Here is a 15911-nt window from a genome sequence, read left to right on the forward strand (position 1 = left end):
ATGGCCACCACTTCTTTTGTCGGTGTTTATGGCCAGTGTATACCTCTCCAAAAGAGCCTTTACCAATTCGTTACAACTTAGTGAATGATTTCTTCAGGATTCAAACATGAGTTCTAAAGGAAAAAACAGAAAGATGTAAAATTCAGATATCTCTGAACAAGATTCCAGTATTGTGCGTTTTTCTTACAACCCTGATGGGCTTGTTTTCCGTTTATTCTAGCATCAGATCAACCAAATGCAGGAAGTCCTAACCAGGCGTCACTCCACCTGACGGTACTGGAGAAGGATGAGGAACTTATAAAGAGAACTTTTCCGAAATAACATGTAGGTTTGTTAAGCAGTTTTCTTCCATTTTTTGGGTCCTTTTCTTTTCTCTTTGCTTCACTTCTGCCGCCTGTCCAATAGGGACAAGCACTCGGAGCAGCATTGATTCTTGTTCAGTACAGCATAAAGATAAATTGTACTGACAGTCCTCTTGAAGTGAGCACTATTTTATCAAACAACAACAAGGCTCTTTTTGACGACAAGATTCAAAGTTCCAGGAGGATAAGCCTCCTTTGGTATCACTAAACATCTGAATTTCCGGATTCATCACACTTTTAGTGGGCAGCCTTTTTAAAAACATTGAGCAATCAAAACGCAAACCTTTACTAGCCAACAACCGGGGAAGTGCTCGATCAACAGGAAGCACAGCTATTTTTAAACACTTCTGAGAATACAAGCCAGCGGCACCTTTCTTCAAAGATACTCCGAGGGTTCACCCTCATCAAATAACATGATACACTGCAGTTATCATACTGGACGAACAAACATGCGCGTGTGTGCAACATATAACATAAACCTGTATAAATAAACCTATATAAACTGGGCTGGGCCGATATATCGCATGCGATTGTCACGCGTTCATTTCGTCAAGTAGAAAGCGGTTCCCTGATGACATACCGCTCAAATCGCCATCACCTGCTTTCACATGGAGCGGCATTAATAGACAGAGCCATAGATCACCGACAAAGCCTACAGCAATAATCGCGTTCATTATCGCAGATGAATCGCCCTTTTTGATAATGAACGCGATATTGCGTAGCTGTCAGTGAACACGGCTCGGTCCTATTAAATGCCCCGCTCCATTTGAAAGCATGTTTATGGCGATTTTGCAAAACCCTGTCACCAACATTTGCAGATATATTTTAGCACATAAAGCTCTTAGCAATAAAGTTAAATAAATTGTCAAAATTAAAATGGACATTTTAAAATAAAAATGTGTGTGGTTAAAAGGGTTGAGAATAGGAATGTACGATTAATCACCTAATGTGGCGATTCAAAATCGGTTGAGATGAACCTAAAGCAAACTCGCGATTCAATTAGGGTAGCGTAGTTTATATTTAAAAAAAAAAATATGTCTGAGAGGAACTACATGTCTTTAGAAAAAATTTTGATGGTATTTTTTTTTCTTTTCATCTGCCTCTTGTATAATCATAGTTAAAGTTCATAAGTGCAGCGCTGCTTTTGTTTTACAGCGGAAACCAGGGAAACGCTTTAAGCACCCACCTGCTGGCAGAGAGTGAAATTCTGCATCTCATCTCAGCTCCGTCTCCTCGTTTTTGTTTCATGCAGATATTTTTTTATCGTATAGTTTCAACAAAACTGAAGGTCAAATTAATTCTGTGTTTTTGCTTCAAATTTTCGAAATGCTAAATTTAGATTAAAAACTGCTCATGTTGCATGTATGCAGCATCTTTGTTTGGATCATGATATTAAAATAGTTGCCATCTCATTTTTAAATGGAAAGCGCACACACAAAACCTTATTTTTGTTTATATGAAGAGATTTTTTAATATTTGTGTTAATTATTTATTTGGTTTGGGCTGGTTGTAAAATTTTCAATTTAGTTTTTGTTATTTACATTTACTTATATTTAAATTTCTCATCATTTTAGCGAGACACTTTTATCTAAAGCGACTTATACAATAGAAGAGAGCAATCAAACCAACAAAAAAAGCAAAAAATATGGCAAGTGCTATATTAGTGATATTATAGTGTTATATATTTATAATTTCACAAAAGAAACATGCAGCATTTTGTTCCAAGCAATAATAGAAGAACACATTTAATGTATAATTTGTCGTTAAATCGAATCGAATCAATGAAATCAAAATCATGAATCAAAATCATGAGTTGAGTGAATCGTGTTACATCCCTCATTTGCAAATTTTTAGCCTAAATTATGATGTTCCTTGCTAGTTTGTGACAATATTTTGGTTTTCTAAGTGTATTGATAATATTTGGCAATAAATTTTAAAAGGATCTGTTTGATAATTTTTTCATACGAATAAACTAGGGTAACAGAGGCGGAGAAGGCAAGCTGGACCGCATTCAGTACTTCCAGTTTGTGCAAATAATTGAGCAAACTCGTATCCATAGTCCCCACTATGCTTTAGAGCAGGGGTTCTCAAACCTTCTCCATGAAGTACCCCCAGCAACTGCTAATTTTGCATGTCTCCCTATAGTCTGACCACCACCCACTTCAGGTCTTGGCAGTCTCCACTAATGAGCATGGATGAGTTGAATCAGGTGTGATAATTGAAGGGAGACATACAAAATTGTGCAGGGACAGGGGGTACTCCAGGGACAGGTTTGAGAACCACTGCTTTAGAGAGGTCCAAATGAATACTGATTTCATGGGCGATAACCAGGAGTATTGTGTGGGTAGCAGGGTTGTCTAAAATGTGGGGTACAGTAATCATGCCTTATTATAGTAAAGTACTTCACCATTATTAAGTTAACATACAAAAGTTTAGTGAACTAGTCAATGATTATCACAAATGACAATAGGGTTTTAATTCATTTGACAGGTTTAAAGTTCCCCTGTTTTTCAAAAAATCGAAATTCTCAGAATTGGAACTGTAGTAGATGAAATACTTTCATTAAAATCATAGTGGAGACATTATATTCAGTTTTCAACCCAAAATAAATACACTAGATTTATTAATTAAAGAAGAAATAATAATAATAATAATAATAATGAATAATAATGAATAATAAATAATAAATAATTAAAATATGGATTATCACCCACATTTAAATTTCAGTGCATGATTTTCAAGGGTTTTGTGGATGATGGTGCCATAAAAATTATTAAAGAGACTGTATTTTTTCTTTATTTACCCGGTATTTCTTTTTCAAGAGGTACATTCATATAAGCATTTACCTACACTTTAGTGCCACATTATTTAAATGTCACACTTTACAGAACAGTACAATGTATTTACAATAAACACAACTGTAAAAATTAAATTTTCGAAGTAGTTGTAAATAAAACATAGATTATTGGAGAATGTGTTCAGGAAGAAAATACTGTATTACAACTGTTACTTGCCGCTTCTTTCTAATTGTTTCTACAGTTTACAAGTCATTTCCAAGTGAAAATTGTTTAGCTATGTAAATCCCACAGTCATTTTTTTTTTCTTCAGTGTAACTACTACGTGTAAGCTCGTATAGTTATATTTATTTAGTGGATAGAATGCAATTACAAAAGCTTACTATAGTACAAAGACATGTTTAAGTTCAAACATTAATGCAAAAAGAACAATAAAGTAGACTAATGTAATGTCTCAGTTATGAAAGCACTGCCTGGAGGGCTTCAGAAGGTCATCTTCATCTCTCTGGATTACCTGGTTCCGAATGTTCTGAAGGTTGGTGCCATGTCCAGTTTAATCTACCTCCAATTCGGGGGTTTCTCCATGTTTTTTCACTCTTTCTCTCCTCTTGGACAGGTACGCCAGCCAAAGGCACAGCTTGTTTTCCCAATCCACGCCTTCTCTAAATGTATACAGGTCATCAGACTGACCCGCGCTATAGTTTAGTCAGGATTTAAATATTAACCTGTCCTACATAAGAGCAGAAACACTCAGTCTTTGATCTGTGATGTTTACGGTTTATATTGCCCTCTGTCCAGGAGGACTGCGAGACTCCCCTCCATGTAACCCCGCTAATTTGACTAAGAGAGAGGAATTGTGGTTCAGCGTCATGCCGTGACAAATCTCCTTCAAAAACCCAAAGTCTGGGGGGCTCGGGAATCGTAGTTTTCCACTCATCCACGGTAGTTTTTACTTTGCAAACTTGGCTGTGTTGTTTACTATAGGGTTGTGCAAAACACAATAAATCTTTTAGAGATATTACGAGTTTTAGGTAACGTTGAGGTATCACTTGTAAATCTTTAGCATAATTCCATTTTACTTAAGCTTAAACATTTCCTACTTATCATAACAATAGATGGACATGTTGAAAAGTCTTTTTTTGGTTTATTTCCCCTAAAACCCCACTTTCTAGGACTTCACAAAACTTGAAATTCAAACAATATTTAATTTTATTTAATTAACTGGAGAAAAACACCCGCAATGTACGTGATTTCAGGTTTTATTTTTGTATTTTTTATTTTTAAACTACATTGTGAGGGCATTTCAGTTATTTTCAACATCCCTGCAGGATTAACATGTACTGTGTACATAAACATTTCTGGTGCAACATATGTGCAAAGTGCAGGTTATTTTCAGTCTGAGGTTTCAGTCATGCCCTGCCAAGGCAAAGGATGGATGTTAACCCATTATTATAAGAGAATTAATGGCATTTTCAAGGAGGTTTTTTTTGGGGTTTTTTTTTTCAGTTCATTTTGTGCTCAGTCAGAACATGACCTGCTTTGCTTCCTTGGTCAGTTTGAACTGGGCTGTTTCTAAACCAAGATTACGATCTCTCAGTCTGTATGAATTTTCTTAGTGGTCACAGTGGTTAGATTAATCTGGTCAAATTTTCTTCTTGGGACGGTAGTTATCATTCCAATATTGTTCAGTTTCCGGTTTTGGTAATCTTAAATAGGTTTCCTTTTTGCTTTTTATTTTGTATAATAGATATCACCTTCATATCACTTTTCACGGGGGGGGAACTTGTTTTTCTTTGAATGTTTATAAAATAAATTGTTACCTAATTGACAAAATGCCTTTGTAGGCTAGACATCACCCTTTTAAAATCGGAGTATGCAATTTTTGAAACATTTTCAATATACAAAATGCCCTTCATACTTGATTAACATGCTTTGTTTTGTACCTTAATTAAGTGTTCTGTTGGTGTTATATTGAGTTAAAGGTAATTATAGTTTTTAGATGTTTTTCTAAGAGCACATTTTCTAAACCTAAAAGCTTTAATTGGTCTTTGTGGACAGAATATTTATTTGAATCAGTCGTATTCTTATTCTTCTTTTTCTTATTTTTTTTCTGACAGAAGTTGTAAAGCAGGCCTAATACTGCTTTAATCCTCTTTAAGGCAGTTTCATCTCACAGCAACATTATACTCATATGGAATCTTTTTTATGATTCTGAGTCTGTGATTTCTGATCATTTATTTTTAGTCCACAACCGTTTATAGATGTAATTTATTTCCAGATCACAATCAGTTACGGATTAGAGAAATGGTGTACCCAAAGAAATAATTTTGTGTTACTGAAGGAAATGATTTTGTGGTTATTGTGAAGCTTCCTCCTTTTCCCTGTAGGGAGCAGTATTGTACAAAAATATTGTCCAAAGCCAAGATAAATGTATTTACATATTTCAGGGTTTAAAGTAATTGTTGATTTGTAAACATACAAGATTGTATTTGTATTTATGATGTTACCAGTTTATCTCAATTTTGATTATAAAAGCCAGGTATGAAGAAAGAATGTAACTACGAGAAGTCATGATGGGCATGCAGAGGCATGTAGGGATTCTGCAAACAAGTATTATTCCTCAGAGGTATGGTACGTTACAACTTTCTGAAGATTACTACTTTCTACAGTGTCTCATTCACTGGAAATGAATGAAATGTAACTGCAGCAGCAGTAGCCGAACATTGGGCTCCAATTGTCTGTATTCAGTTTTGTTTTAACAAGATAAACTGTCACAAGCTATTTTTAATAGGCCTTAGAATCAGATAGAACATTTTAGTTTTTAAATTGGGATACAGAGGAAGCTTCAAATGTGGTCAGAAAAAAGGAACTGTATTGTTGTGTGCTACTAAGATAAACTTCAGCTTTCAACTCATTATTTCCCATGCTGAACAGAACTGCCTGGTTGATCTCGTTCTATACTTTTAGTTCTTTATTTTCCCTGTTTTTAAGGAAGTTCACTGTATTGTGCTTGAATAAGCTTTAAGTAAAATTGTACTCCATTATTAAATCAGTTATTCAACTTAATATGTGTAGCATATTCCTGCTTACATGGAATTACTAGACATGTCAAAACAAATCTCTGGGTTTAATGTGTGTGCATGTTTCATTTGGGTGGCTCTAATGAATTCTAACTGACACACTTAGAGCAAAAACAGTCAAGACTTGCAAAAACAAACTCTATCAATGATGGTGGTGGGTGGAACTGGAGTAACAACATGACCCTTTTTTGTTCAACAGCTATTGCACCTTAAATACATTTTACAAACATTTTATCCACAAAAAGCACATTTGACAAAAAATATCTGTTGTAATATTGTATCGATAGTTTTTTGTATTAAATTATAGTTTTAGTTGGCAACGGTTTGCAATTTTCATAATTAAAATGAGTGACAATATTAGATAGATACACACTTTTTTTTTTTCAGGTAGGCATAGCCTATTTTACATTTACATTGCACTGTGTTTGTGATAGACTGTGATAGACACCCAAAATATACCCCGTTCCCTTGTACATTTTTATAAAACACATTATTTGTATTAAAGACAGAGACAGGACAACAGACACAATTATTGGATAATGTCCTGGTAATGAGCTGCCAGTAACTATTTTTTCTGTTATTTTATCATTTTATTTTATTTCTTACAATGAAGATAGATAGATAGATAGATAGATAGATAGATAGATAGATAGATAGATAGATAGATAGATTCTTTGTTTCATTAAATCTTCTGCTCTATAAACACTAGATCTCTATAAGGGCGGATATCAAACCACAACAGAGCTGGTTATCTCCGCCTTAACGGAGAGCTTTTCCATAGAAGGAGACTTCACGCGTGGCAGCGCATCCAAACAGAGCGAAGACAGCACTTGCTCTCTGCCTCTTGACAGCAGTTTAATTTCACCCTGCAGACTGCACCTCACAAATCTGTAGCTAGAACTTCGCTGTCATTAAAAATGTCGCTATTCGAGACTTTTGGGGGATTTAAATGACTTGCGGGAAACAGAAAAGGCAACTGATCACTGATTCTCTGCTCTTTTTACCGCTTTATCAGGTTCAAGAAGGTGAGAGCGAGTCTTTTCTACTGATGCAGTAAAACACGAGTTTTCTTCTTTATGCAGATCGTTTAAGGCGACATTAGACTTTGGAAACAGAAGAGGGTGGAGAAGAATTGCTTTCATACACGACGATAAAGGTGGAGGTTGTCAGCTGATAGGAACTGATCTCCCTCCTCACATGAAGGGCATGGAGATGTTGCGCCGCTCCTCAGTGTTTGCGGCTGAAGTCATGGAGGTGTTTGATCGCTCTCCCACGGACAAGGAGCTCGTGTCTCAGTCTAAAGTTTTGTGTAGGGATTTACATTCACTCCAGACTTCATCTGGCTGGGATCGGATGGTCGAAACCGGAGCACGGATCTGGAGGAACACTGGCTGAGGTGTCTTCATTCTTCTGTGGTTGGGTAAGACATCTGACGTTTCACATGTATAACATTCATGATTAATGATTATGGGGTTTGCCCTGGCGTTACACGTACTGTAGTGAAGTGAACGCACACACGTGGTGGTTTGTGTACGGTAGAAGAGCTAGTAGCTAGAGAATAAGCTGTATACGTAAATCTACATTATCTGTTTGAATTGTGGGTTGATTATATAGAGGTTATTGGGATTAGTTTTTTAAGAGCTAATACTGCACAGAACTCTGAGCTTGTCTGATTCATATCAAAATAAATGAAAAAAATGGGGCATTCATGAATGTTCTGTGAGCTTTCAGAAATGAAAATAAATGAAAGCCAAAGCATACAATGCCATAATAGTTTTACAACACTCTTACAATCTCTGTCTGTGTCTCACCCACTGAAAAGTACTTTGCCTTTTTTACCATGTTGAACTATCTTCCACATTCCTTTCTTTCTTGCTTTCATGACGCTGGACATTCTGAGCTATTTCACGAGACTGGATATAATAACTATCGATAGCGTTTCATCTCACATCATCTGTTGATCAGACACACTACAAGTGGCCTAAACATATACCACATGACTATCCTCTGAGTGAATCTCAGCTGTCATTGTTCTGTAAGAACCTGTTTTCCTCCTAAAAGGGAAAAGCACAAGAATTTTGAAAATTTGAGACAACTGTGTAACTGTGGAGGAGCTGCTTTTTATGGACAAAGCATGCAAACATGCAAGATCATTATCACAAGAATGATAGAGGGTTTTCCCACCCATATATTAACTAGGTTTACCCTATACTGTCCCTGCAACCCTGTACTCATTGCACCTCACCCACCTGAATCACTTAAGACAGAATGAGTCTTGTGTGTGAGACATAACTGAACACATAGCTAAAGACTTATATGAGAATCTAAGGAAAAGTTACTCACCCTCAGGCCATCGAAGATGTAGATTGAGTTTGTTTTTCAACTGGAACAGATTTGGAGAAATTTAGCAATATGATGGATTTGTTTCCTACGAAAACAAGCTTTTTGCTTTCACTATTACGTCAGTCACTTGGTGGACTAGATTCAACTGTGGATTACTTATTGTGATGCTTTTATCAGCTATTTGAACTCTCATTCCACTGGTCAGCAAATGTTCACTTTTGGGCCGAACTGTTCCTGACAATGTCATAATCATTATCATATTCAGGCAATATACAGTAAGAGCAGAACGAAAGTTGGGGCTTCTGATATGAAAGTATATAAACAGGTGGTATTAATAGCAGGTTAGATTGCAGTAATTGTCATTGTGTCAGGCTCCTCTGAATTAGTGGTTTTATTCAATAAGACTCTAGACAGTTTCTTCCTGTGAGAAGAATGCCGATCAGTTGAGCCGAGGGAACTTAAAAAACATTTATCTCTCTGTCTCCTAGGTGACGAGCTGGGAGTACCTGCGACCCCCCCCCCAATGTGTACCGCAACGTAGCAAGACAGCTCAACATCACATGCCTGCCTCTGAGACTATAGTCTCTGATGCCTGTTTTGGCCGTCGCTGCAGAAATGCTTCTCTACAGGTGGTCGAATGCTAGTCTCGAAATATTCACTAATATTCATAAACGCTGCGTTTATTTATAATCTAAATGTGAGGTTTTTTTTTCTAAAACTAATCGCTGAATAAAGAATGTATGTTTAACAGTTCCTTAAAGCGACCAGTTCACCCAAAAATGAAAAATTCTGTCATCATTCATCTCACCCTATCGTGTTCCAAACCTGTGTGAGCACAAAAAGAGATATTTTGAAGAATGCGATCGGAAGAGATAAGAAAATAAACTCTGAAACCTTTCTTAAATTATCTTTTTTTATGTTCCACAAAAAGATAAAGCGTTGTACCAGTTTGGGGGAGGAGTGGGTGAATGATCCCTTTAAATGGCTGTTATACTGTCCTTATGTAAGGATTAAAAAGGAATCCATTTTGACATTTATATCCACACACAGAAACCGGTGCTGTACTCGATCAGAGAACTCTGAGGAGCACCATAAAATATGGATTTTTTTCTTGAAAGTAAACAGTGTCTGGGCACCGGGGGGGGGGTGGAAGTTCTCATTCCTCTGCAGCAAACTGTACATTGCTCATATTTAGTACAAATTCCCTGAGATTCAGCTTAGTTCATATGACTGCAAACCTTATTTGACCTCTCCAGATTTACTGTAGAGTTTAGAAAATCGTGTTCTTTTTTTTCTAACATGAGCAGCTCTTAGATGTTGCTGTAACATGTTCACACACTAATGTGTTTCCAGGGAAACATTCTCGTTGTTTTTAAGTATTAAAGCATAATTGCTCATGTCAGTCAAAACAGTGCATGAAAAATTCCTCAACAAAAGACACAAAAGTACTGCACCCAGTGATAACCTTGCACCTCCTGTCTGTCCTCATACCTGTCCTGAAGCAGTGCAGCTGAATTGGTCACTGGTGTTCACTTTATTTATTTTTTATTTTTTAAACCCTCTGTGCACTTTTTCATATTACTGTGCAACTATATAGTTATTGTGTTTTTGTTTTCTTTACTGCGACTATTTCTAACAATAACAATTTTAAAATAATCGTGCAATTTCTTAAGGGGTCATGAACTGAGAAATCAATATTCCCTTGATCTTTGGACATATAAGAGATCATTGTACTACTACAAACATCCTGTAAGTTTCATTAGTCTAAAAACAGTTTATATTGAAGCCAATCTGCTAGAAAGACAGGTTGTGGAATGTGCCACATTATGACATAATAGTGTGGCTAAACCCTGCCTCCGCAGAAGGAGATCAACGCCTGCTTCTACATCACTGCCTGTTTTGCCCCGCCCACCGATTCAGGCATGTAGTGTAAATAACAACAGAAAACCAGACGTCTTTCTTTGCATTGCCGTCCTTCTGATCTCAACATTAGGAAAGAGTGGATGAACTTTATTTATAATGACGTTCCAGACCACGTCAGTAAGAACTTGATCCTTTGTTCACTTAATTTCACCACAGATTAACTTACAAACAAGGCACAATTCAACACAGAATTTTCAGAAAGATTGAAACTAAAAGACAATGCTGTGCCGACTGTATTGGATCTGACAGTAATGTCAAAACACACAAGTCTGAGTAACTGTTTTTATTACGTGGTCACTATTGCTTTGTCTGTTATTTCAGATCATTTGATATCCCTGCACAGATGTCAATCTATGAAGGATGTAGACTGTCAACATGCAGATGTTTACATTAGTGGGCACACAGCTGTTCTTTAGAAACTTGAAATTATCCAATCATAGCATGGCCGTTTACTGTCTGAGTCTACAGTCCCTACCACATCTATTCAAAAAAGAGCGTTCTGATGGAGGAGGGTCAAAACATCGGCATTTCAAAAATAGCATATTACTTTAAATGATGATGTTTTTTTGATGTAAAAACGGCTTGCCTGGCAGTAATATAACAATCGGTGAGGGATTATCAGGTATTTTGATGACTTCACCTTGTTATGATTTTCATACACGCTTCCACCAGTAAACACAAATACAGTAGTGACAGTGTACAGTATATGCTGTCAGTGGAAATAACGTGATTTGATTATGCTTATTATGTAGTTCTCGGCTCTGCTAACTGCATTAACTAGGACACTTTACCTCTTTGTCTGTCAAACAATATTTAAATTGGTTAAAACAGGCCACATGAGAGATTACGCGGTACATGATCTTGCAATGTAGAATTTGAAATGTTTATAAATGTCCGTGGACAAGGACAGACTTTCAGTTGGATTATATCTGTGTCACATCTTTGTCTCTCTACAGGTGTAACGTGGGGGAAGATTGTGTCTCTGTATGCTGTGGCCGGAGCTCTAGCTGTGGACTGTGTTTCGGCAACTGCCACATCCAGCAATGTGCACACCATTGTGGACTGCATGGGCGAGTTTGTTCGTAAGAGCCCTGGTGTCGTGGTTTATAAAGAGGAGAGGAGGCTGGGTAAGCAATAAATCCATTAGTACAATCAATTAACAAAAAAAGTGTAAATAAAAAAAGCAGAGAAGACAAGATTGTCATACAGGTTTGGAACAACATGAGACTGACTAAATGATGACAGAATCTTCATTTTTGGGTGATACTTTTGGATGCACTTTGAATGAAAGTACCATTGTGCTGTGTGTTGATAGATCTAAGGCCCAGAAAGAACACAGACTTCTGCCCTTCCGTCTTTGTCCAGTATTTAGACAGAACATGCGCTGTTCATGCAGCTTGTGATTGGGAATCTGATCAGTCTACTCAGAGAGAGGGCAGGTATCAGTGATCCTGCTGAATGAGGAGCTGTGCTAGTATGTGGTATCTGTTTTGGAAGGGCGTGTCTGTGGTGTCTGTGCTCATTAGACTGTCTCTATTCAGGCAGATTCAACATGACACGGTGCCAGAGTCATCACAAGCTGCAGCTCTTATAATAGGCCCATATGCAACTCCTACAGGCCTCACAACTTCCCTCAAAGTTTTCTACATCTGCTTTTGTGACTTTGTAGATAATAACCTTTTGAGACCCAACAAACAAACAAATAAATACTGGGGTAAATTAATGTATTATATAAAAAAAATCATATAATAGTGGTTAAAAGTTTTTTATTTTTTTTTGTTTATTTACACCAAGACTGTAGAAATTACAGTAAACAAAACAATTTAAATAACTATTTTCTAATTTAATGCTATTTATTCCTGTGATGGCAAAAGCTACATTTCTGGCAGCCATAACTCCAGTCATCAGTGTCACATGGTCCTTCAGAAATCATTCTAATATGCTGATTTGGTGCTAATAATTATAGAATTGTTATTGGTATTCAATTATTAATAATTTGTTCTTATTGTCAATGTTGAAACCAGATTTTTTTCTGCCTAATATGATTTCCACGATACATTTTTAAGGATTCTTTGATGACTAGAACCCTAGAAAGTTCTAGTTCTAGAAGTTTCCTTTCTTCAGTTTCCACAAAAAATATTAAGCAGCAAAAACAATTTTCAACACTGACAACAAGAAATGTTTTTCTCGAGCACCAAATCATTTTTATATAGAATGATTCTAAAGGATCATGTGACCACTGTGACACAAAACATATGAAAACAGGAAAAAAGATATTTTAAAATTGTAATACTTTTTATACTGTTTTTTACTACTATATATTTATTATTTTTTTGTGTGTGTGTATTTTAAGACCTCTTTAAAAACATAAAAACTTATTTCAAACACGTTGTTTCAAAGTGAGTAATAAGATTTTTGAAAAATGAGTAATATAAGAAATATTTAATATTATTAGGAACACCGTTATCTATGACAGTTTAATGTTCTATCACAGTTAGCATACTATTATATTATCTCTTTTGTGCGGGTGTAAATTTGCTTCTTAAAAAAGTGATCCAAACAAACTGAACTTAATCATCTGAATTGGTATTAAGCTAATTTGGAAACCTTATAAGTAAGATTTGGCTAACCTGGAATGCTGAAAGCTGCATGCTGAAATATAACATGTTTGACCGCTGAATGTTGGCTTGTGGGCTTAAAAGGCACATAGTTGAGTGCAAACTGCAGTTGCTTTTTCCTTTTGTTATTGCCCAGATGAACTCAGAAAAAAAAGCACTTTTTTCACCACTATTGATTTAGTTCTATTCTGTGTATTTGGTGTTTATTTTGTTCATATTTTTCTCTGTTCTCTTACAGGGGCGGACATTTACAAAGTGTGTAGTCTAAATACAGATCCCAGTTTTCGTTCTCATTGGCTGGTGGCAGCTGCCTGTGCCTGTGGTCACTAACCTCAAGGCTGTGGTCTTCTACCTGCTGAGAGAAAAAATAAAGAGCAGCACAAACAAGTGACGAACAGCTGGACTCTCCAAAAAACGTGGCACAGAAGGGGGGTTTCTGGTCAATGCTTAAGCCTTTCACTGCTCTTGATGTGTTTACACTTGCAACAAAGTTTGCACTTTTCCTTTAAAGGATATTCTTGTGCTCCAAGATGAACCGATATATTTAAGGCTTTGTTATGTTGTGTTTAACCTGGCCTCTTGCACTCTAGGCATTCCTTTGCTGTTACCAGTTTTATTGAACCTAATGCGATATGTAAAACACCCACGGCCAGCGGGGCGGTGCTGCGGGACACAGCTGAGAGGAAGCTATTGTGACGCTTTGTATTTGCGTGTGTGAAATACAGTGTTCATGTACATAGACAATGCTGCCCAGACCAACATTGTCTTGTCAGAAAGTTTTCTCTGATTATTATTATTTTTTCACTTTCTCAAGTGGTTTTAATTGGTCTCAAAAATCACAATATTCGAAAATCCAACTGAGATCCACAGTGCAGTGTGAAAAATTGCCTGGAGTATTTCGGTGTGAAATGGAGATCAATATCAGGATTATATTCTTGTATTTATCAAGGAAAAACTCCAAACTACTGTATGCAGGTGACTGTGGGAGAGAGCAAACAAAGTGATTTTGGTTGACTAATAAAGAAAAATAAATTAATTTGATTTTGGTTGATTAATAAAGAAAAATAAAATAATTTCAGTTCATGCCATACTTCAAGTCTGAGCCTGCCAATTACGTTTTTCATAGTGTTATCTCTCTATTCTTTGTAATTAGTTATATTTCAACAAATCTTATATTTGTTGTTGTTGGTGACCACTTGAACAATTGTAAGATCACTATAATAATTTAAAACTTGATGATGTATAATGTTTGCTTCATTATTTTGTTTCTCTTGTATAGTTTAGTTTATGAAAATAATTATGTGAAAAACTACACATTGTTGTTGTATGCCCCACTGAATGTATGCAAAATAAAAAAAAAATACAACTTTTTTTCATGTATTTACTCCTGCTTTTCTTAGGGTGTGAAAACATTAACATAATAATAAAGTGTTTCATGCTGATAATTCTACACAACATTAGTGTAATTGGGTGAAAGTGAGTGGGAGGATGCAGTTTAGATCAGATAACAGTTTAGTGGTATTGTTACTATGGTGATCATATTCGACATGTGGTTTGATTTACCCAGAGCCAAAAAAAAAACAAACAAAAAAATAACTTTAAGAACACAGAAATGAGTGGCTTATTAACAAAGCATAGTAATGCAAGTGAGTGTGTTTTACACACACTACCATAGCTATTGGCCGAAATGAAACGATTATGATATTAAGATATTAAGATGTTCATTAAGATAAATATTAGATCAAATATTTCGGAATATGATCTGGGAGGGCTAGTAACATTGTCAATTTGACTATCTCTTTTATAATTTAACTTTCAGCGTAATAATTCCAATTTTGCGACAACTCACTGACACCTAGTGGCTTTTAAGTGGAACTACAGGTGCCCTATTGATTTAAAGTTATCTCACAAGACAGAAAAAAAACAAAGGATTTGGTGTTGTGGTGAGGATGATATTCCACAATAGAGCGATGTATTACTTCATATTATTTATGATTTATAAAAATATCTATCACGTGATATTGTTTTCATTAGACTTTGAGTTTGTATTTAATTCCGCTTCTTTGTTATTTATAAATGCTTATCATGTTATGTTACTGTCTGTATATTTTTCAAAGAACATAAAATTCAATTAGTCATAAAAATATGTTTATAGATCATTGCAGAAAAGCCTAAAGCAGGGTTTAATAAACATTACTTTAGCTTTATGTATATGAAACGTCCAAAGGAAGATAATGATTACCTTTAATGTGTTTGTAAGGCTTTGGAAGCCAGTATTACGCGGTCCACAAACGAGGGTCATCGATTCGTCTATTTTAGATTACTTTGTAGAACGTATGCAAAATCATCATCGATACACCGCTACCCAAAGTCTTTAGCAAAAATTACATTACAGAATAAATGTGTGAGTTTTCAGATTAAATTACAAAGAACAATGTGGTAAGACTTATTTTGGCAATAAAAACTTTGTTACTTGCTGATCCATATTTTATCACTGGAAGGTATAGAAATAATATTTTCCCATTTCACACGTGATTTTGGATAACAGTGTATATTGTTTTTGAGCTTTAATAAAACTAGCACTTAAACAAAGGGAAGGGATGACGCATATATTAGTAGGCTAGTTAGTTGACTATACCTGTAGTTTTTACACAACAATACGACAGAAATACATGTCAGAACATGTCAGAAATAGCATAATATTTGAGACAACGAAAACATTTCTAACCATCGAAAAACCGATATGCAATTATGTATGTTACAATTATGCATATGGTACAGATTTACGTA

At 35.8% G+C, this 15911-nt stretch overlaps 1 protein-coding gene and 1 pseudogene across 1 annotated transcript; one reads left to right on the forward strand and one right to left on the reverse strand.

Annotated features, from left to right (window-relative positions):
- The window catches only part of LOC122145417, an 8213-nt pseudogene extending 4503 nt beyond the window's left edge, over positions 1–3710 (reverse strand).
- A 3334-nt stretch (positions 3711–7044) lies between these two features.
- LOC109091753 (BCL2 family apoptosis regulator BOK a) lies at positions 7045–13512 on the forward strand. Its single transcript, XM_042759195.1, is given in 9 exon segments — positions 7045–7554; positions 7556–7576; positions 7578–7657; positions 9084–9144; positions 9147–9174; positions 11427–11593; positions 11595–11649; positions 13360–13448; positions 13450–13512. Coding segments are annotated over 9 exon segments (684 nt in total). The 5' UTR covers positions 7045–7434.
- Positions 13513–15911: the final 2399 nt, after the last annotated feature.

Source organism: Cyprinus carpio, chromosome A6, assembly GCF_018340385.1.
Source record: "Cyprinus carpio isolate SPL01 chromosome A6, ASM1834038v1, whole genome shotgun sequence".
Classification (NCBI taxonomy): domain Eukaryota; kingdom Metazoa; phylum Chordata; class Actinopteri; order Cypriniformes; family Cyprinidae; genus Cyprinus; species Cyprinus carpio.